We start from the raw sequence: 21,272 nt of genomic DNA, 5'->3' as shown, positions 1-21,272 counted from the left end.
TGTTTCCTGTGAACACATTTCTAAGCTTTCCCCCCCATCATTCCACAAGGTTAAATGCAGATCATATCTGGTGCTTTGATCTAAGCTGTCACAATGATTTAAAGAAGCCCCACTACCTGTTCTCTCTGGTGGAAATAAAAAATCACCTCTCTGTGATTTTCCAGTAGAGTCTTTGGCTTATTAAAGCATCTTACCTACAGCAGCCTCTTGAACAATTTTTAAAAAGACATCAAGGCAACCACTGTGAATGTGTAATTGGGGCCTCTGGTAGAAAGTAGGACAGATTCACAAGTGGCTCCAGCCTTGGGCTGTGATCACCGCATATGTGATAAATATGATACTAGCCACCAGAAAGAAAGATTATAATGAATGCACTGCATTCTTCTCCTTTACAATTATGATTGGAAGTTGGATTCCTAGGAGACTTTAATACTGTAAATTACATACTGTGCATACACACACGTGCGTGTGTGTGTGTATGAATAAAGCGGGGAAAAGCAAGCCAGCCAAGTGGCTTATCTAAGCTATAGGATTTCCATGGAGGTTCCACACTTGAAGTGTTACCACAAAGCTTTGGTAACATCTAAGAGGCCCCTTTCTGTGTAGAGCTTGTTTGGCTCTTCCACAGCTTCAAATACCCGCTTTGTTGCAAATAGTCTAGTTCGCATCCAACTGCTAAAAACCTGTTCATTGAAAAGTAAAGAATTCTTGCGTCTAGACTTTTTGTTCTTATATTTCTGGGTTTCACATCTCATCTCCCAATACTGGTAAGAGAACAAGGGTAGGAAAATTATTAACCTGGAATTGGCAATACAGACTTTCTTTTACTTCCTTTATGCTTATATTGAGGTCTAAAATATAGCCCTATTTTCTACTCTTGAATTCAACAATGCTCTCGTGCAGTATACGGTCAACCTAAGAGACTTCAGCACCCAGCCTAAGCAAACAATTAGAAATAGCTTTGCAGGGAGTCAGGAAGGGGGGAAGGAAAAATAGAAGCCTCTCCTCCAAGTAGCAAGAATTTCTTTTACCTGAATTGATATGCATTTTGAGCACTTTCAATTTAACTGTGTTCAAGGGGCAATTTTATGGTAATGCCATTAAGTATGGTTTAGGGAGAACATTTCTTAATACGGTAATCTAGGGGAAATAGATGCCTACGGGACACATTCTCTGTAGAAAGATTTCCTGGACCATATGCTGCAAATATCTGGAAAACTCATTGGTAATGGAAAGCTATGGCTATGAGAGGAAATTAATGTGGACCAGATGGTAGTTAGGTAGGAAAATGTTTCACACAAATGTGAGAAATCAGCTCCTGCCTATTGCTGAAGTGTTAGTCTAATACCCACCACATCTCCATATTCTACATGTAAATCTAGAGAAACCATGCATCTGATGTTCTCAAATGGAAAAAAAAAGAGCGCAGCATGAGGTTTGTAATCTTTTAAACTTATGCTTGAGGACAGGCAATGTGTGTCATGGGTGAAGCAAACAGTCGGAGAAAGCAATGCCTGATTCTCAAGAATTTTAGAACTACCATGTAGAAGCACCATGAAGCAGCCATCCTTAGTTTGAAATCAAAGAGGTGTATTATTACTACCTCTCCACCTGTTAAAAGGAAATCACTTATATTCCTTCTTAGAATCTGATTCTACAGGCTATATTGTTTTTGTGCATTCCCTAAGAGACTGTAACCAAAATAATGCTACAAAAATAGGCAATCGTTTGTGGATATGGTATTACATGTCAACAATTTGGAACCTATAATTTTGTGTTGTTAATCCAGTATGAAAAGTCATATTATCATCAATGGAGCTTATGGTGTATTATTCTTATAATATACAAAGAAATATTTAAAAAGTTAACTTTAATATGCATCATATTGTTTCTCTATATCTACAAGTCTTTGTAATTCTAGAGGTTAGAGATCCTTCAAACTACTCTAACCTATTAACAATGATTGTACCCAGTTAGACACAGAAGAGACACTAAATCAATACAAGAGAGGATGAGAGAAGGAAGATAATCAGGGTCCAATTCACTAAAAAAGGGTTCTTGTATATGTAAGTGGTGTTGCACAGAGCTTTTGCCACACAGAGAGTCTGCATGGCTTACTGAACGATCCCTTTTTCAGAGTTAGGCAGTTCTGGTTCTGCGGGTCACCCTATGAGTCTGTACTCAGCCACTGAACTTTTTATGGGAACATGCAAAGGACACAGCTAGACACAGTGGGTGCATTTTGGACTTTGGGGTTGGCTTCCTAGTCTACATCCATGCTCATAAAAACAGCAATTTGCTTTTTTCTTTGATGGTTCAAATATAGCACCTAGTCCAGTACCTGGCACATAGTAAGCACTAAACTAATGTCTACAAATGAATGAGTTAAATCTCTTCTAGGTTTATTAGCTCCAAAATAAGCATCTCTTGCAGTAGTTTGTGAAAAGAAAGTCTCCTCTGTTTTTGTAAGTACTGTCTGGACCAGCCCTCATGTTGATGGTCAGTTAATCATCTAACCCCTTCACACCCGGGAGAGATTGAGCCTGAAATGGACAGGGTCATCAGTTGAAAGGAAAATTCCAACTCTTCTTTAGTTTCATCACAGAAACCGCTGACCGAGCGAATGGGCATTGTTCTTTAAAGTGTTAACACAGAGGAATTAATAAGTTCCTTTCCTTTTATAAAGGCAGTAAGAGAGATCCATAAATTGAAGAGTGATTTTTGTTCATAAAGAGCAAGAGCATCCCATGGTTTAATTATTCTATCTATATGAGAAATTACCTGGGAGTTAAAATTGGCCGTAGTACTATTGATGAATGCTGGGGTTACTGGTTCAGTTAGATTCAAGACCTGAATTTCTCAATATCTGATAAAGATTATTCAATTATAGGAAATGACTGCAAAGTATGATATTGGAGAAGTGCAGATGCGAAGTGGGTTCTCTTTGTGAAGGGCAAGCTAAGCTAGATGACACTTGCCTCCTGAGAAGTGTTTCTTCCAGCTGTTGGTGTTTGACATTCTGGCTTGAATCATAGACGAGAGAATGGTAAAGGTGGATGAATTCAGTGGGCTCATCTACGCCATGCTGCCTCACTTCACGACAGGAGAAACCGGGCATTGTTTTCCCTACCTGCACAGCCCCAGTTTATAAGATAGTCTTTAGGACTTTCAAAGAGGCTTTTTATTTATGCTAATTAGACACAGGAGTGAGAGTGTCCACAGAGCTATTAGATGTATTTGTAGCCATCTTGAACTATTTTTTTGAATCCTGAAGCCACCTTGCTTTCTTTTCTTCCTCTTTTTTTCTTTTCTTTATTTTGTCCCCTTCCTCTATTACCTACCTCTACATTTAAAGACTGACCTAGAGCTGTTATTGTTACACGTCTTCAACATAAGTTATAAAATGTGTATCAGTGAAGCTTGTAGTCCCCATCATAATGCAGAAGCTTAAATTTCCCATTACATATATGTTGTTCATTATCTGTAAAAAGCACATGAATAGTTTACCTTAATAAACATTTGGGGAGGCTTTGAGAAATGGAACTGGAACATTTCAACTACAGTTTAACTTTTCTTCTAAAGAGTTCAGAATAGTCTGTTTATGGACTTAATGGCTTTGTTTAGTATAGTGTCTGTATATTTCAGAGCAGGAACAATGGGGTAAATCCTGTTTGCACATCATTTCCACTGCGTCACTCTTCCTTGTATACATTTAAAGACGTTTCACTGAAGATACGTCTACATATTCATACTCTTTGTGTGATTAAATTTCGATGGCTATATTGGAAAGTTTTGCCTAATAAGAACTTAGTATCTGCACTCTGTATAGATTTTCCTGCAGAGGGTATTGTTCTGAAAGTCAGCATTTTGGGGAATGATACTGTCAGTTAAGGAGCTATGGCCTATGAGTTATAAGCACTATTCTTTTATCTTGGATGTACTTATGTCCAGAAGCAATTTCTTCTCCCTCAAGAACTCATTAAATGCATTCACCAAATTCCCTAAGGTTGGCATATTTCATGTTCTGTGGATTAAAAATGTAGGACTCATTCTCACATGTCAGTTGTCTCATATATGTAGAGTAATTTTTGAAGCATCATGAAATCTATGAATAATTTTAGTGAATTGGGGCCCTGAAGTAGCAAAGAATCTGGTCCATGATGTTTAGGAATGAAGATTATAAACTACCACAGGATGAATGGCTCGAAGAATAAAAAAGAAACAACCCATAAACTGACCATATACTGTGTTGTAAGACATTTCATGATCTGGTAGAGGAGTTGAAATGTCTATAAAAAATAATGAGAATTTAAAAATTAATTTAAAAATAAACGTAAAATTCGAAAATACTCAAGAGGTTTAGTGAAACAGGATTTCTCAAATATATTTCCATTGCTATTAAATTATGAGTAATATCTTCCTTACCATTCAGTGCCACGAAGGAATCTGAAAGACAGAAGGGAGGAGTAGGTTACTTAACATTTAACACTCTGCTCAGTGTGACTTCCGTAATAAGTGGGAGTGAGCTGATACAGAGCTGTGCTAACATACGATCCCCAATACTAAGTAAGCGCTTTTTACTTTCTGCTTGTAATAGAAGATGCTTCATATTTGGTCCGATTTCATATCCTTATACTATCTCTTTCCCAAGTGAGCTTCCTCAAAGTCATGCCTTTGTTTCCAAGAGGCAGAGAAAAAGCAAGTTAGTGGAAGGAATGGTAGCTGCGATTATAGGTAAGCCCTACTCCAATCAGAGGGATGTGTATGTGGATAAAGTGAGTCACATCTGGACCACACTTACAAAGCACATTTTCTTTACATTCTCTCTCATTTCATCCTCCCAACCATGCTGTGAGCAACTGTCCGGTATCACAATGTTCTGAACTCAGCAGGAGTTTTAGTTAGGAAATTAACAAAAATAAAAATCACACATACAGGCAACATACATTTGTGTGTGTGTGTGCACGTGCGTGCCCCCGCTGTGTGTCTGGGTCACGTCACTTGTTCACTCAGCCTGCTACTCAGCCTCTGACACTGGCTCTTTATGGTTTCGTCATTTTCCCTAAAACTCCTGTTAAAGAGTCATTGTGTACCAAATATCTAAATCCTTTGAATGCTTGTGTGTGACTCGATATGTCTGACAGAAGTAGGTCATGCTCCAGTGGGCGCCCAGGAGCAGAGAAGCCACTAGGAAAGGCATTACCTCCTGCCCGGAGCAGGCACCCTACGTGCCTCAGCAGGAGCGGGGATCGAGTTACCGAGCACACGGAAACACAGAGGCTTGACCAGTGAGACGGAAGAGTAAATCACTGGCCTGGGGCCTGAGGGTCTGCCCTGCACTCTGCCTGAGGACCCAGGCGTGGTGTAAGCCTGCTGGTGTAGTGGATGCTCTAGAGAGCCAGTAGCACTTTCACATTTTTCATATATTTACCTATTCAATCCAAATTGACACCCCTATTTTTCTAGATGCCTATATCATCGAATCATAAAAATATGGAGAAAATTATTCACTAAAAACAGCTAATTAAGTTCACTCAGACATACATACCAACCGAAACCTGATTCCCTAAAAATGGGGCCATAAGGCACAAACATGATCAAGAGCCACCAAATCAAACATCACATTGTTTCACTGCAGACACATAGCAGAGCTTTTGGGCTCCGGACGCGCAGGCTCAGCGGCCATGGCTCACGGGCCTAGCCGCTCCGCGGCATGTGGGATCTTCCTGGACCGGGGCACGAACCCGTGTCCCCTGCATCGACAGGCGGACTCTCAACCACTGCGCCCCCAGGGAAGCCCCCTATGCTAATTTCTTAATTCAGAGTTTGTGTGTGAAGACAAGAAGCTTTTTCCGGTATATATTTGCAAACAAACAAACAAACAAAATATGACCAAGAATTTGGAGATGAGGCTCTGTGGCCCTATTTATTTGATTATGTCTGTTCTCTAGAACATGGCTCAAAGATTTAGAGTTATATCCATGATTTTCATTATCAAATCAAATATCAGAAGTAATATAGTTTCATTCCCTTAGGAGCTATTTTTGGTGCCATTCTGAATACAGGCTTCTTGAACTTTATCACATACAACATTTAAAACATGGCAAACTAAATGTTTTCCAAGAGTATGGCATTATTCTCTAAATTAGCATTAATAAAGCATTTTCAGGAGAATATTGATACTAATCAGATCACTGGACAACTGGGCAGACCTTTGACCAGGTTCCTTTATATAAAGTTCTAACTAAAACGTTGGCATGTAATAACTTTTGAAATGACCTCTGAGATTAGTATAGCAGGTCAGTTCTTATAAAAAGGTTATTTTGAGTCACCTTGTATGTAGTGGGTTCTTTCTGAAATTTTTTTCTACTGCAAATGGTAATAAACCTAAATCTAATTTAAAAAATAATTTTGTTAATCGATACGTTCAAGAGAAATAAAATAGTCCCATTCAATTAAAAAGCTAGAGTACAGTGATCAGTCTTTTTATTATTTGGCTGAAAATCATGGCAATAACATATCTTTAAAAACAACAAAACTGGTTTTAAATGGAAGTGCTGATGTAACTTACTGCTCTGCTGTAGTAGACATCCTCTAGAGTGAATTTGTTCACTCTATGTGAACAAATGAATATAGGTGCCAGCACTTACGGCAACAGCATCGGCAACAGAGGCTTCAAAACACACAGTTTTCTTTGATATTTAGAAGGTGATTTCTGTTATTTATGCATGTTTTAGAGGCAGCTGCACTCAGTTTCACATGTGGGGTCATGTTTCTAGGCCAGTCTATAAAAGCATCTTTTTTATAGAATAAATACCCAAATGGATAAAAAGCTCTACTTACTGTGACAGTCTCCCAGGCCATCTGTGTTGCCACGCTCTATGTCCTGTTCAAAAGTCAGTCTTCCAAAACAAAGGAGGGAAGAGAAGAGAGAGAGACACAAATTCAATGATATGAGTCTATTGCAGGATGCATCTCAAGTTTCACTAAAGCAACTAACACAGTTTGATAAATTGAGTGACAGATGCCAAAAAAGTAGGTAACGGCTCAAAAGTTTATCTCCAAAGCTTACAGAAATGGGTCCTTTGTGAATCTCCCAAGAGAAGCCATGTTTTAGACAGTTAATTCAGGTATTATTCAGGGAGTTAATTAGTTTGTGGATTACCTATATCACTCTTTGCCTCTGATGCCCTGAGCATTTCTTAAATATCTAAGTTTACATGTTAACACACACTCCTTACGTAAGTGATACAGACGTCTCTAAATTAGAAAAAAGTCTTTTCCTCTCTTTTGCCCCAACTCTTGCCTTCCTAGACCTTTACTTGTTTCTTTGCTTAGAAGTAGCTTTGTATAACAAAGTGTTCAGACGGTCAGCGGATATGTGGGACCCTGAGAGGATGGACATGGCGGTGCATTTTGCTGAGACCACTCAGGTGTTTCGTTCACTCCTGCCCCAGGCCCAGTCCTCAGGAGTATTGCCGTCATGCTCCCCTACAGGCTCACTCTTCTTATAAGGTCACCTTTGGGCTGTATAAGCTATTAACGCCATTAATAAGATCAATCCTAATAGAATGTATTTTGATTTTTAAGTAAGCACACTGGAATACTCCAAAGGAGTCTTGTCCTTTTTTGGGGGGAACTTTGCGCTTCTTTCTACACCATAACTGAAACTCCTGTTTTGTAACTGCCTTCAGAGTTTACTTATGAGCCATATAGGAAAACTTTTTGGAAAGTCACACCTTGATCTAATAATGCACCATGTTTGTTTTCCACTGTTTTTGTGTTGTATTAAAAATCAAATTCATCCTCAAAGGCTAAAGATTTCTAGTGCTAATGAAAGCCAGTATGCACCAGGCCCTGAAGGCCACTTTCCAAAGAGAGTTCCACATGTTTTGAACAATGAAATGTTCTCATGTTGACTTTAAAATGATTCTTAAAAATCAGTCTGCCTACTTTTGGTCACACCTTGACTAAAGAAAGGAGACAGGTCATTTCTCAGCTTCCCTCGCTGTGCATTGTGATCCTTTCTCCTTCACTTCAAGGTTCCGGTGAAAAGATGCAAAGCTTTAACACTGTAGTAGGTCAATATTGCTACTCACAAAGTTGATCTAATAGTAAATGGTGAGTCAACCCTTTGCATTAGTCAAATTTCCAGGTCAGACTTGCTAGTTACCATTAGCTCTGTATATGGAAATACTTTCCCTCAAATTATGCAGGTGGTCATCAGATATGCCCTCCTGTCTGTTGACTAGCTATTCTCAAATGGGAGAGGAGGCTCAGAGTGATGTGAGGACCATCCTTTTCGCCCTTTAGATCAGAGGAAGTTGAAGAAATGGCTAAGAAAGAACTGTGCTGCCATCTGGCACTTTCCTTGAATTGCCATAACCTGTCAAGGACATGCGTTGACTATTTTTCCAAATGTCACTTTGGATTTCACATCCACTGAAGTAAAAGCATAAAACCTTTGAGCTAATACCATCCAGGCGTTTAAAGTCAGGGTAACAATTCTAAGCATCAAAATCACATGCATGGCAGACTAGCTTGATCTAGCTGATCTGCTGGAGAAATGCCAAGAATTGATTTTACTGCCTAATGAGTAATAGGGTCAACTGTTCTTCAGTGCAGGGGAGAGGTTTATTGCCTGTATACACTGTGCTTGCAGTACAAACGCATTGCTTAACAAATGCTCGGCAGTTTCTTCTCAGCCCTGGATGGTCAATTAGAAGAGCCAGTTTTGCTGTGGCTGGACAAACCACATCGCTAATCTAATTGGTACCCTCCTGCTCCCTTTCTCTGCTGTTCTCGCACTGTGATGATCCAGGCATGTACCATCTTGTCCCTCTCTCCAGGGAATACTTAGAAGTCCACTGTGTTGTTTCTTTCTGTTTTTAATTAGTCTGAGGATGGATGATTAATCAATTGGAAATCTGCCACCTGATGTTGGGTTGTTCTATGAAATGGGAAAAGGAGGGAGAACGGCCAGCAGTCGTATTGATGAGGTTTGTGCACAGAAGGCTGAGTGGCGGTGGTGTGTGTGAGCGCAATTTATTGTACGTCTAGGCCGCTTTATACTCTCCCACACCTCGGGCTCCTTACCTACTGCCAGGTGACAGATGGGCACAGGCACCTCCTTCCTTTACCCACCCACAGTAGGGGTCTCTGGAAGCGATACAGGTTCTGTAGGAAGAGGATGACTGTGAGCTACCTAGGACTCTTTTCTAAGCACCGTGGACTTGCTAATGATCAATGAGGCAAATACATACTTTTTGCACTTCCCATGTCGTTCACACCGGCCAAGGGGAACCTTTATCACACAAGTGGAAAATGCAACATACAGAGAGCTGCTTGCTTTGTCCAGTTGCATGCCCATAATCCTCTTGTCTTCTACTCCATCATAGCTGCACCTAATTTTATAAGGCAGGATAATATCATTCATAGTCTCTCTTGGGTCAGTTCTCTCTTTCCTGCCACCACCCTTACAGCCCACCTCCCAGCGCACAAGGTCAGATCTCTTAATCTGATCCAACTGAACGGGAAACAGAACCTTATGTGTGCACCCCCCCACACACATACACATAAACACACAATGTATGTGTTTATATAAACACACATTATTAGCAAGGAGAAAGTAATGCTTTTAATGTTATGAAAAGATTTTTACAAATAATACTACAAGTCACCTAAGTGCATAAAATCTAAGTCTGCCATGATTTCTCTGAATGGAAAAGGTAATAAAGTAACGAATAGTTACTAGGAAAGAAGCAAACATTCTACGCACTTTTCAGGGTTGTAGACGCTCATCTCCTCCAGGAAAAGGCTGTCATTTAGGAAACCACTGTTTCCTATCCTGGCCAAGAACTTCAAGATGATTCCTTTCTCTGATCCCAGGAAAACCACAGTGTGATTCTGATATGGCCCAGCAGCGGTGTCCACCGCAATTTTGGTCAGGCGGTATCTAAAATGACAGGATCACATTTTTTATCTCTTCGTTGGTCTTTCATTAAAGTGTCCCCTTTTCCACTTCAAACAATTGGGATAGAGCTTTCTAGTAATAACCTCAAGAAAAATATATGCATATAAATAATGCTCTCAAGCTGTTCTGCTCCTTTATTTCCATATGTAGAGCATTAGTATGGCTCCAGGGGGGAGGAAAGAGGTATGTATGTGTGGAGGCCAAGTTACATAATAAATACGTAGCCATCACCATCTGAAACCACTCAGCAATTATCCCTTCCATGAACAACAAGGAAAGACTGATGTCTGCTGTGAAGAGGGGAAGAAATAATAAGTGAATTCATTTAACATTTCGCAATGCAAAGTACTAACCACTATGCGATCACAGCTAACATTTCACTGAACACTGAAAAGAAAAGCAGCGGCTACCATTTTTCCATACTCTTCCTCTGAGGTGCCAAGACTTGTCAACAGAATGTCAGACTGGAAAGCTTTCTGTTTGTGTACAGAGGGGTAGAGAGTTCTGAAGGATGGGGAGGTAGAGTGCTCATGGCAATATTAATAAATAAATGGATATACAAGCCAAACAAGATCCACCTAAAGCTAAAGGTGAAGGGCATTAGTCCTATTGCCTGCCTAGATAAGTCCTATTGGGCATGCTCCTTCTCTGAAATCCCATAGCCGTTCAACACTCCACTCTCCTTAAGCATCATGGCAGGAACCAGGAAACATGGACTCTTCTGCAAGTTACATACCATGGTTTCCATCTTATGGGCAAGAGCCATTATAGTATTGGGTTGCCCAAAATCTGCCTTCGGTTTTTAAGTAAAAATAAAAGACACATTTTTCATTTTCACTGAACAACATATTCACCCTTTTGTTCCACTACCTTCTGCCATTTTTCAGGCAACTTCATAATTCCATCTTTCCAAAACTTTTAATCTTTTTGAGCATGGAACTGTTCCAGGTGCCTTTTACAGTCTTCCAGGGAATTGAAATTTTTCCATTAAGAGAATTTTGTAAAGACCCAAATAAATGGAAATCCGAAGGTGCAATGTCTGGTCAATACAGCAGATGAATCAGAACCCTGGCCAAACCATAACAGTTTTTTTGCCTGGTCATTGAAGAGACACGCGCTCTTGCACTATCTAATGCATCATATAATTCTGGACGCTTTTCATCAAGTGCTGTGTTCAGTTGGTCTAATTGGGAGCAGTAATCGTTGAAACTGTTTGGTTTTCCGGAAGGAGCTCATAATAGAGGACTCGCGTCTAATCCCACCATATATGCAACATCACCTTCTTTGTGTGAAGACCGGCCTTTGGTGTGGTTGGTGGTGGTTCATTTCGCTTGCCCCACGATCTCTTCCATTCCACATTATTGTACAGTATCTACTTTTCATCACCCGTCACAATCTGTTTCAAAACTGGAGCGTTTTCATTACATTTAAGTGGAGAATCGCATGCAGAAATATGGTCAAGGTTTTTTTTTTGCTTAATTTATGTCGAACCCAAACATCAAAGCGATGAACATAACCAGGCTGGTGCAAATGATTTTCAACGCTTGATTTGGATATTTTGAGTATGTTGGTTATCTCCTGCGTGGTATAATGTTGATTGTTCTCAATTAATGTGTCGATCTGATAGCTATCAACGTCAACTGGTCTACCCGACCGTGGAGCATCGTCCAGTGAGAAATCTCCAGCACGAAACTTCGCAAACCACTTTTGACAGGTTCGATCAGTCACAGCACCTTCTCTATACACTGCACAAATCTTCTCTGGCATTTCGGTTGTGTTTTCACCTTTCTTGAAATAATACAGCATAATATGCCGAAAATGTTGCTTTTTTTCTTTCATCTTCAGTATTAAAATGGCTACACAAAAATTCACCGATTTTCATAAGTCTTTTTTAAAATGCACACTGATACGACAGCTGTCACATACAACCTAACAAAATTGCTTCGAATGAAGTTAAAGACAACTAAGTTCTACTAGAGCCATCTTATGGAAAAAACGGAATGAACCTTTTGGCCAAACCACTGCTTTAATATCTTTCAATCAAGTCACTGTTTAAAAATGGTGGTAAAGTTAATTAACATTTTGTTTGATGACTGCCAAAACTGGATGGTACTTGGGAAAGCCTGTTGAACTGTTTGGCAGTAAGCCCTAAATAAATATGAGACGGAGGAGTATTTAATGCTGTCACAGATTTCTAAGCAGCTATCCATTCTCCGTTGGCCACCACTCCAGACAACAAATGCTAAAGTATGAACCCTTCATGCTGGTTTACTTGTGCAAATACTCCGTTACTCCCTGCTCCGTATGACAGCTAACAATCTAGGGACAGTGCTCGGATGACGTCTGCAGCATGTTTTGCAACCATATCCAACCAAACAGGTATCTACATCCATTGACTGATTCTCTTCACTGCTCCTCTACTCTTACACACATGGGATGAACAGGCTAACGCAGAAGGAGATATCTTTGTTTCTCTAATTGCTGGCAAGTGTCCAATGAGCCTGAAACTATCTGAACTGTGTTCACTGGGAATGTGGTCATGGGGCTTGGTGGCATCCACCCATGTGCCCGGGACTTCAGAGCTGAATCAATGCCCAGGATAAGAGAAGACGTTTGTGGCATTTCAAATTGTGATCCACTGATGATAGGTTCTGTAAGCATGGGAAGGAACAGGGGAAATCCAGTGAGGACATGGTTTGCTTGACACCCACCTGACCATCGTCCTCAGGAACCATGGCTTGTTGATGATGGAGGGCACGGCCTCATCCATGAGCGGGTGCGTTTTGATGAAATTCAGGGTATCGTCAGGAAATTCATTGGAGGTTGCATATTTTTCTAAGGAGGATGAGCCAGCGCAGCAGCCTGGCCTAAAAAGAAACAAAGGGAGGGGGCTTATATCACGCTTTATGGCAAATTCTTTAAATGAACTGCTTCTCTGTGCGTATTGCATGAGGGAGAATATACCGTAGGCTGAGAAGAGGAAGCTGAACAATGCATAATGCCACCAAAAAATGTGCTTAGATTTCCTCAGGGCCACCTCCTCACTCCATAGAGAAGCCTGAGCCAGGACAGTTCAGCCTCGGCTGGGAGCAGCTTGGCTTCTCCGCCAGAAGCACAGACCCACCCCATAAACAGTGATGGAGCTTGAAACAAATGAGGGTTTGGTTTGCACGTCTCCGGGACTGCTCTGTCTGTCTTAAAACACTGCTAGAGGGCTTCCCTGGTGGCGCAGTGGTTGAGAGTCCGCCTGCCGATGCGGGGGACACGGGTTCGTGTCCCGGTCCGGGAGGATCCCACATGCCGCGGAGCGGCTGTGCCCGTGAGCCATGGCCGCTGAGCCTGTGCGTCCGGAGCCTGTGCTCCGCAACGGGAGAGGCCACAACAGTGAGAGGCCCGCGTACAGAAAAAAAAAAAAAACAAAAAGCAAAACACTGCTAGCATTTCTGGAGGCATTTGCTCCACAAAAAGAGACAATTGGGCTTTTTCACAAATGTAGAAAACAAAGGCGTTCAAAAAGCTGCCAGCCTTACGTACCTGCTAGACTCAGTGTAACCATCTCTCATTAATAGGGGGTCAGAGAACATTTGGGTTTTGTTTTTTATTGTTTTTGTTTGATTTGGGTAGGTATGAAAAGCCATTTACAATGAAATTCTTGCCTGAAAAGGCATTTTTAAAATTTCTGAACAATGACACTGAAAATTCATTTCTAAAAGAAATTATGTGGTTTTAGGAGTCAAGGGCACATCTCAGCAAAGTCAGATCAGAGAGACACTGGCACCAGTCTTGTCCAGACACCTGCTTTGCCCACTGGTGCAGGAGAGAAAAGTGGACCCTGACAACACTGGCAGGGTCTAGCCCCAGGCACACGCTTTCATGGCACTAACCCAGTCAGCCAGTGAAAGCGCCCAGATATCTGTAAGAGAGACATGCCAGCACGTGGAAGGATGAAAGCAAACATGCTGCCACCAGTAGAAAGTCACTTGAAGTATGTGTCCTGGTGACAGCTGAGTGACACCATCTTTCGATACCCAGGGGAGCATATTACATAAGTACTCCCGAAACCTGATCCCTTAAGCTTAACTCCCCTTCCTGCTTACCTGGAAGGTAGCTAAGAATCCTAGGCAATGACTTAGAGAAGCTATCTGAGGTTACCAGGGTATGCTTTTTACACCTAGTCTGCTCTCCATAAAGAACAGAGAATGCACATGCCATTTAATTCAGGGGATGAAAATGGATGAACTGTAGGGGTTTCTCCCATGGGAACAGTGTTTCATATTATCTAAGTTAGTTCAATTAAGTGAATTGGGCTGGGTATTTTTTTTTTTTTTTTTTTCAGTACGCGGGCCTCTCACTGTTGTGGCCTCTCCCGTTGCGGAGCACAGGCTCCGGCTGCGCAGGCTCAGCGGCCATGGCTCACGGGCCCAGCCGCTCCGCGGCATGTGGGATCTTCCCGGACCGGGGCACGAACGCATGTCCCCTGCATCGGCAGGCGGACTCCCAACCACTGCGCCACCAGGGAAGCCCTGGGCTGGGTATTTTGTGTGGGGGATTGGATGTCGGAGGAGAGAGTTGGAAACCAAAAAAGTTTAGAAGACACTGGGTTTCCTTCCACAAATTAAGTGGAGGAAGCCGAACACACAGGGATGTTTCTATATAACTTAGATTTCGAATGCTGTGATGGGAGGTATGCAGTGTGTGCCACATAAACAGGGCAGGCACAGGGCTGGGAGAGAGTTTCATCCTGTCCCAGTTAGGAGGAATGAGTTAACTGGTTTAGTGTGAGGATTTGATAGATATTCCACAGGACCAAAAGGTCTCTGTATTGTCTCTCAACAATAGGTTCCTCATGAAAGCACTTCTGGGGCACATTTTGGGGAGGGGAGAATCAACAGTGCATCTGGACCCCGAGCAGACCAGAACCTGACAGACCAGAGACATCCTAATAATGACCCATTGTACCTGCTGCCCTTGGCCCAGAGTCCGGGATCAGCTCTGATCCAGTCTAGTCACAAACTCCAGGGAACACCATTTATATTTTACATTTTTTTTAAGGCTAAAAGACATGGGTCTCTGCAAAACTGAAGAGAAGCGGGGAGGGGCGGTGGAAATCATCTCCCCAGAGATGTGAACTTGCGCAACTCACTTTATACCTCTCTGGGCCTCAATTTCGTCAGCTATAGACCATTGGGGCTGCTGGACCAGATGATTCCTGTCATCCTAGGATTGCATTGGATAATCCACAGATAGAGAGTCTAAGCAAAAGACTAGAGAGTCGCTGTTTTGAATACAACTATAGGTAATTTGGGGTTTCGGTTAAGGGAATGAAGGCAAACGGCCTCACCGGCCTTTCTATTGTGTTGGCATTTGTATCTGCGTGGCCAGCATGGAAGGCACTAGTGTGCAGTTTATGAGATGCTTATTATCAGGGGAGCAAATGGCAGCATTTCTAGAAATTCAAGAAAGCCGTATAAATATCTGCACGTACCTAGGCTTAGGCACTCGTTCATCAGGAACTGGTGTCCACGTGGAATCTGGAGACTTCTGTTCTTTGAATCTCCCAGTAAAAACAATGGCGACATCATGCATGTCATAGGCACACACTGCAGACCCAGGGATGCTGCAGTAGGACATTTCACACAAAGTGTTATTCATGCAACAGTCACGCATGCAGTTTGGAAAATATACTCCAAAGTAACTTTCCTAGTACGGGCAGTTGAAATTTAATGTTCGCATCCTGAACACTAGAAATGTAAGGGATCCTAGCTCATAAGGAGAATGTTTCTGTGACTCAGATGTGCATCAGTGGCCTTAAAGAAAGGGCTAGTTACAGCAGGGTCAGGTGAACATCTCTTTATGTCTTGTGTCTGGCACTGCTTTTGTTTACAAAGGAGGAATGGGCGAGCTGGTGATTTATAAGTTTCATGAATTCCCTGAAATTATCAGTCTTTAAACCAAAGATAAAACGTTTGGACAACATTCTGCATCTCTAATACTGGTGAAAATGTGAAGTAAAAGTGCCCCTACTGTTCACATAGTCCTTCTTTGAATTTGGTTCCTCAAGCCAAGGACTTCAGGAGTGAGGGTGTATGCGTGAGGAACCCAACCATATTTTATGTTAGTCAGTGTACATTGCAAAGTTTACTTCCTGTTTATTTGCATAAGACTAAACAATTGAAATCTCTAAAGCACCAACACTTTGCAAATAAAATGCTCTATTAAGTGCTAAATAATAATAATGACAGTAATCTCTACCTATAATTACATTCTTGCCTGACACTCCTAGAAGGATTTTGGGATTTTTTTTTTTTTTTCATCAGTGGTGAACAGACATGAATTATTCATTCATCTAGGTACACTGCTTAAGCCCATGTTTGTTTTTGACTACGGTCGTTCCTTGATTTTGATCAAATAAATTTCAGCCACTGGCTGGCCAACAGTTTTAATCAGGCTTTGAGGTAGTGGGTCACTGCACACAGAGGCATCCAGGGCAAGACACAAGCACTTTGCAGCATAAACATCATCCAGGGAGAAAGAATGATTTAGTCCTGACTCTGCAGATGTTGAAAGGATACGGAAATCACTTCATATATGATTAGGAGAATTTTATGCCATCTTTAATTTCATAACACAGTTATGAAGTATTACTAATAAAGCAAGAAATAGGGAGAGGATTAGAAAGCTTATTTAAAACAAGGTGGCAGGATGAATTTTAAAAGTATGTAGCGTGTGTGTGTGTGTGTGTGTGTGTGTGTGTGTGTGTGTGTGTGTATTCACAGTATTGAGTCTGTAATAAGACAATGATCCCCATTTGTTTTGAAATTTCAGAACCCCCAGCATTATTTAATTTTGTAAGACTCTCTCCACATCTCGCTTTCCTAAAAGTAAGAGGTGTACCTATTTGCCTTAAATATTAAGAAAAATAGGATAAATACTGAAGTATTTTATGAGGCACTTCCTAACAACTAAAGATACCCTAGGGTTTTATAATCTTCCTAAGGTTATACTCATTTGTAAATCCTTTCTTTTTCCTTCCCTGCTTTATTCCCTCCCTTTCTTCCCATCTTCTGTTCATTCAGCATATATTTATGGAATCCCTAATCTCAAGCAGTGAATGTCAGTAAATAAGGGCATCCTGCTCTCAGCTGACTCACAGTTCAGTGTGTAAGAAAACAACAGCAAAAACAACAATGGTGATAATAATAACAACGATAACAAATATTCCAACACAATCTGGTAAAAAGAGGTATGTGCAGGGTTCCACGGGAGGCAGCTGGAGCCGCGGCTTGGGGCATCCCCGGGGGTTCAGTGGGCAGACCTGGCAGAGAGCAGGGCATGAGCAAGCTCCAGTAAGCCCTGTGCGCTGTAGGAGGAGCCCGTGCCTGATCACGAGGGAGCCTGCATGCTACGCCAAGGAAGCTGGGCCTTATCCCCGGGGCAGAGAGGAGCACCTAAAGGATTTGAAACAACCTGACATGATGAAGTGTGCATGTGTGGAGGAGCCCGTGGAGAGGGATGAAACCAGAGGGAGTAAAACAAGAGAGGGACTATAATTTATATATGAAAACTGGTATGCATATCTTTGCCATTTTCTGATTTTACTAAACAGACACGGTTTCTGAGACTGCATTAGCACGCACTAATTGAATGTTTCCTAGGGCCCTTTTAAGAAAGTTCTTTACATGGGAGTATACATAATACGCAGGAATCTACTACTCTATTGTAATCGTGAAGTGACTCACCCTCTCAAAAAACATACACAAAAACTAGAAATGTGCTCTGAAACTCCACTGGCACCTACATTCTGTGTTCCAAAATAGTATTCTTTTTCAACACTACTAGATACATCGGTTCCAGCAGTCAGGGCCTGAATTTTTTTATCTTTTCTATCCTCAAGTCTAAAAATTCCTTCAGATGGTTGCAGCTTATTTAAACCGAACTCAATACCTCTTGCTGCAGTATGGGTTTACGTTTTCATATCTCTTCAGTGGGAACTCTTGACTCTTGTCCTCCATACAATTGGGGAACATTATTTCATCTTTCAGCTAGCTCTGTTCTGGGCTCTACCCAATCCTTAAGCATTTCTTCCTAGCGGCTATCCTGTCATCTAGCCACTCATCAAGTTCTTCAAAGTTTTTGTAAAAAGTATAATCCAAAACAAAACAGTGCATTCCTTATGGAAGATTATATGGAACACACAGAATTCTACATGGAAGTGAGAATATAGTACATGTATTTCAGTTTCATGACCATGGCCAGAGTTAGGATCATTTCCACACAATGGTGCTAGTACTCTAAGGTTTGGGAGAGCCAAGTACCAGGGAACATAGTGTCCCTGTTCCTTCTGTTCTTTAGTCTCTACACATTTCACTGTTCCAGGGACAGTTATTAGTGTGCCATTTAATAGCTCAGTGTCTTAGCTTAAGTAAATACAAAAATAGGGGTGAACAGGCCGAGACGGTATTTCTCCGTGCAACGTTTGATGACTTGTAAGCCGTCAGTAGAACCCTCCAGAGTCAGACAGTAGTGCTGTGGTTGGGATCCTGGTTCCTCTGACAGGATAATAACCAGGGTCCCTTAGGTGGGATGCAAGATGGACTCATCTAATTCCTAAATTTCACTCTGTAGCATTTTAATAAGTTTCCAGTATTTTTACTTCAAAAATTACTGATCTAGTCATAGAAATATTAAAAGTCAAATAAAATGTTAGATGACCTAGAAGGGAAAGGAGGAACATTCTTGAGTTCCAAAGCTGCTGCTTCCACCCATTGGCTACCTGGACCAGATAGTATAATTGAACTCAGTTTCCTCAAGTGTAAAAAGAAGGCAGCAGTATTCACTTTTCAAGATTACTGGAGGGATTGAGGAATAGCACATGAATAGTGTTTATACCCCAGGCATATGAAAATACTGTATTGTTATAATTTATCTAATTACTTTCTCCAGAATCCTACTCTAACAGTGCTTATAAGTGACTGATAATTTGTTGATGAAAACTGAATGTTAAGTGCTTCTTAGCTACAAATAGTGAATGGCAATTTTTCCATCAGTTGCAAATCTTGTGTGTTAGACGACAACCCCTTGGGAAAAGGAAGCCAGGAAGGACCGATTAGGTCCACACAGCCAGGGCATGGTTACCTGTTATAAGGTGTGGAAAAGGTTGCCAGGACAACATCACGGCCATTAATACGAATCACATCTGTAACGGCCTGGAGGATGTTGAAATAAAAATGAGAGTCCCCTGGAACTGAGCAGTTCAGGCGAGCTTTAAGGAAGGATGTCCACTGTTTCTCCAGGACTCTTTGTGACCCTCCCATGTCATTCTTACAAACCTGAGCCACTCTTGGGAAAACTACCTGCAGAGGAAAAACATGGAGAAAGTGGAATGCACTTACTTTTCGTGGAGATCTTAGTAGAATTTGCCTTTCTTAGAAAACAGAAACAGAACAACAAGGTGCTTAACTTAATCCTGTGTTTCTAAATTCAGTAGCAAAAAAAAAGAAGGGAAAAACTCAGCATTGGAGCAGCATGTTTTGAAAGATAAGGCTGTGGCATTTAATACAGAGCCATAAATCCTTCAGGGGATCAGCTCCCAGCCACATAAACTCATTTCCATACAGACTGCTTAGCTTTTTATTTCCTCAAACAAAAGCACACTTGTATGCACCATCTCTGCCATGCTCACTAGCTGCCTCTGGGCTCTGCATCTCATGCTCTGAATTCCTCTAACTGTGCAAGCCCCCCTGGCAGTGAATTGTGCCCTCTAACTTAGTGATCTTGATCTACTCTCTGATAAAAATAACTGAAATAGACATCCCCTAAGTGTTCTATTGCTTTTTGTAATACAGTCAAGACCCTTGGTTCTCTTAAAAGATATTGAATATTTACACTCTCTCTCTGGAGCGACTCAATTTAAAACAAAAAAACCCTGATGAGTGGACCTGGAAACCACATCTTAAGGTACTTGAAACTCAGTATGAAATCAACCCAACATCTATCTATTAAATTTTCAATATAAACATTTAAGAGGTTTCCCTGTAATCTGTTACTACTCAGAAAAAGCATACAGGGGTTTGAGGAAGCGAAATGTTTCACTTCCACCCGTCTTTGGCTGGATCTTCTCAAAACGATGACCTTGTCATTCGATTTATGGTTCTTATTTCAAAGTCATTGATAACCACACTGGCCCCAAATGGAGACATCCTCCCCGCTTACCTTTCCCATGGTGTTGTACTCCACCGCTATTTCCCTAAAGAAGAAGTAGATGTAGTCTCCATAGTCTACCGCTTGGACAAAATACGGTTCTGTGGACAAATGGGCACTTTAATTGGGGACATGTCACACAGAGTTAAAAGAACTGCAATCAGCTGCAACCAAAGACATGTTATTAATTAAAAGCGTAGGGCCATCAGACATTTGGTTAACACTAACCATTTCTAGTGACTTCACACATGCAAGTGCTGGTGATTTCAGAAAGCATTTAAGCCTACAGATTTTTATCTTTCAGAAGCAGTTGCAATGAACAGTGAAGAATAAAGTGAGTTTTGCATATCTATGTCATTTTATTTTCCACAATACAACGCTCAAATTACAGAATGGATTTTGTACACATCCCTTTGTCACCCTTGACTCATACAGTGTTGTGAACAGCTTTTTTCCTGTTCCCCACCACCTCCAATCCCCTGTTCCCTTCCGTGAATGAAGTGTTTAGTTGTTTTCGCGTGGGACTCTGAAATGAGAGCTTGAAGCAGGAAAGATACATGTCACGTGTTCTATTATAGTGGCATTGGTAGTTTTGATAACACTCCAGAAACTCATGGGAAGTGAAAAGGGGAGGTAAATCAATCAACTGGGGGCAGAAGGTGCAATTTCCACCTTCCTGTCCGTGAGAAGCCATCACTAAAATGCAACTACAGTCTGGTCCATCCAGGCTCTGAATCTCCCTCAGGATATGTATCTCCCCCACCTCCCCTCCTTTTCTTCTTTTGTTTGTTCACCTTTCAACCATTTTGAATCATGCTTGACGGTCCGTAGGGTTGGGCTGTCTCCGAGACTCCGGTAGATGACTGCATCAATGGCAAGGAAGTCAGTCACTGTAGCAGAGTACAGTTTTCCGTCTTCGAAGAGAAAAAGAAGAGGTGGTCGGAGTTGCAGCAAGACAGTGGGCATGCGGGAATAATAGAGGCCTCCCCCGCCCCGGCTTTCCTGTATCAGGTAGATAAGATAGGGCACCTGGGAAAAGCCCAAGAGTCTCTGGGAAAACACTTGGCCCACATTCCTAACCATTTTCAGTTGGGATCCT

The 21,272-nt window shown here is 41.5% G+C and overlaps 1 protein-coding gene across 2 annotated transcripts in view; it reads right to left on the bottom strand.

Annotated features, from left to right (window-relative positions):
• Positions 1–21,272, bottom strand: part of SEMA6A (semaphorin 6A) — a 130,110-nt gene that overhangs the window by 24,791 nt on the left and 84,047 nt on the right. The window contains exons 8-18 of one of the 2 annotated variants that reach the window (XM_027099618.1): positions 20,968–21,087; positions 20,186–20,274; positions 19,109–19,326; positions 15,459–15,590; positions 12,685–12,840; positions 9,779–9,955; positions 9,264–9,404; positions 9,097–9,177; positions 6,844–6,902; positions 4,426–4,446; positions 4,239–4,289 (exon numbers count right to left, since the gene is read on the bottom strand). In XM_027099618.1, the coding sequence (XP_026955419.1) occupies positions 4,239–4,289; positions 4,426–4,446; positions 6,844–6,902; positions 9,097–9,177; positions 9,264–9,404; positions 9,779–9,955; positions 12,685–12,840; positions 15,459–15,590; positions 19,109–19,326; positions 20,186–20,274; positions 20,968–21,087 (1,245 nt within the window). The remainder of the gene's footprint in view (positions 1–4,238; positions 4,290–4,425; positions 4,447–6,843; positions 6,903–9,096; positions 9,178–9,263; positions 9,405–9,778; positions 9,956–12,684; positions 12,841–15,458; positions 15,591–19,108; positions 19,327–20,185; positions 20,275–20,967; positions 21,088–21,272) is intronic. The other variant, XM_027099622.1, reaches the window with a different exon arrangement.

This window comes from Aethalodelphis obliquidens, unplaced genomic scaffold (assembly GCF_003676395.1).
Source record: "Aethalodelphis obliquidens isolate GAN/ISIS:26980383/991018 unplaced genomic scaffold, ASM367639v1 scaffold4, whole genome shotgun sequence".
In the NCBI taxonomy this organism is placed as follows: domain Eukaryota; kingdom Metazoa; phylum Chordata; class Mammalia; order Artiodactyla; family Delphinidae; genus Aethalodelphis; species Aethalodelphis obliquidens.
The sequence above is the reverse complement of the archived record's forward strand: the minus strand, read 5'-3'. Positions and strand labels throughout refer to the sequence as shown.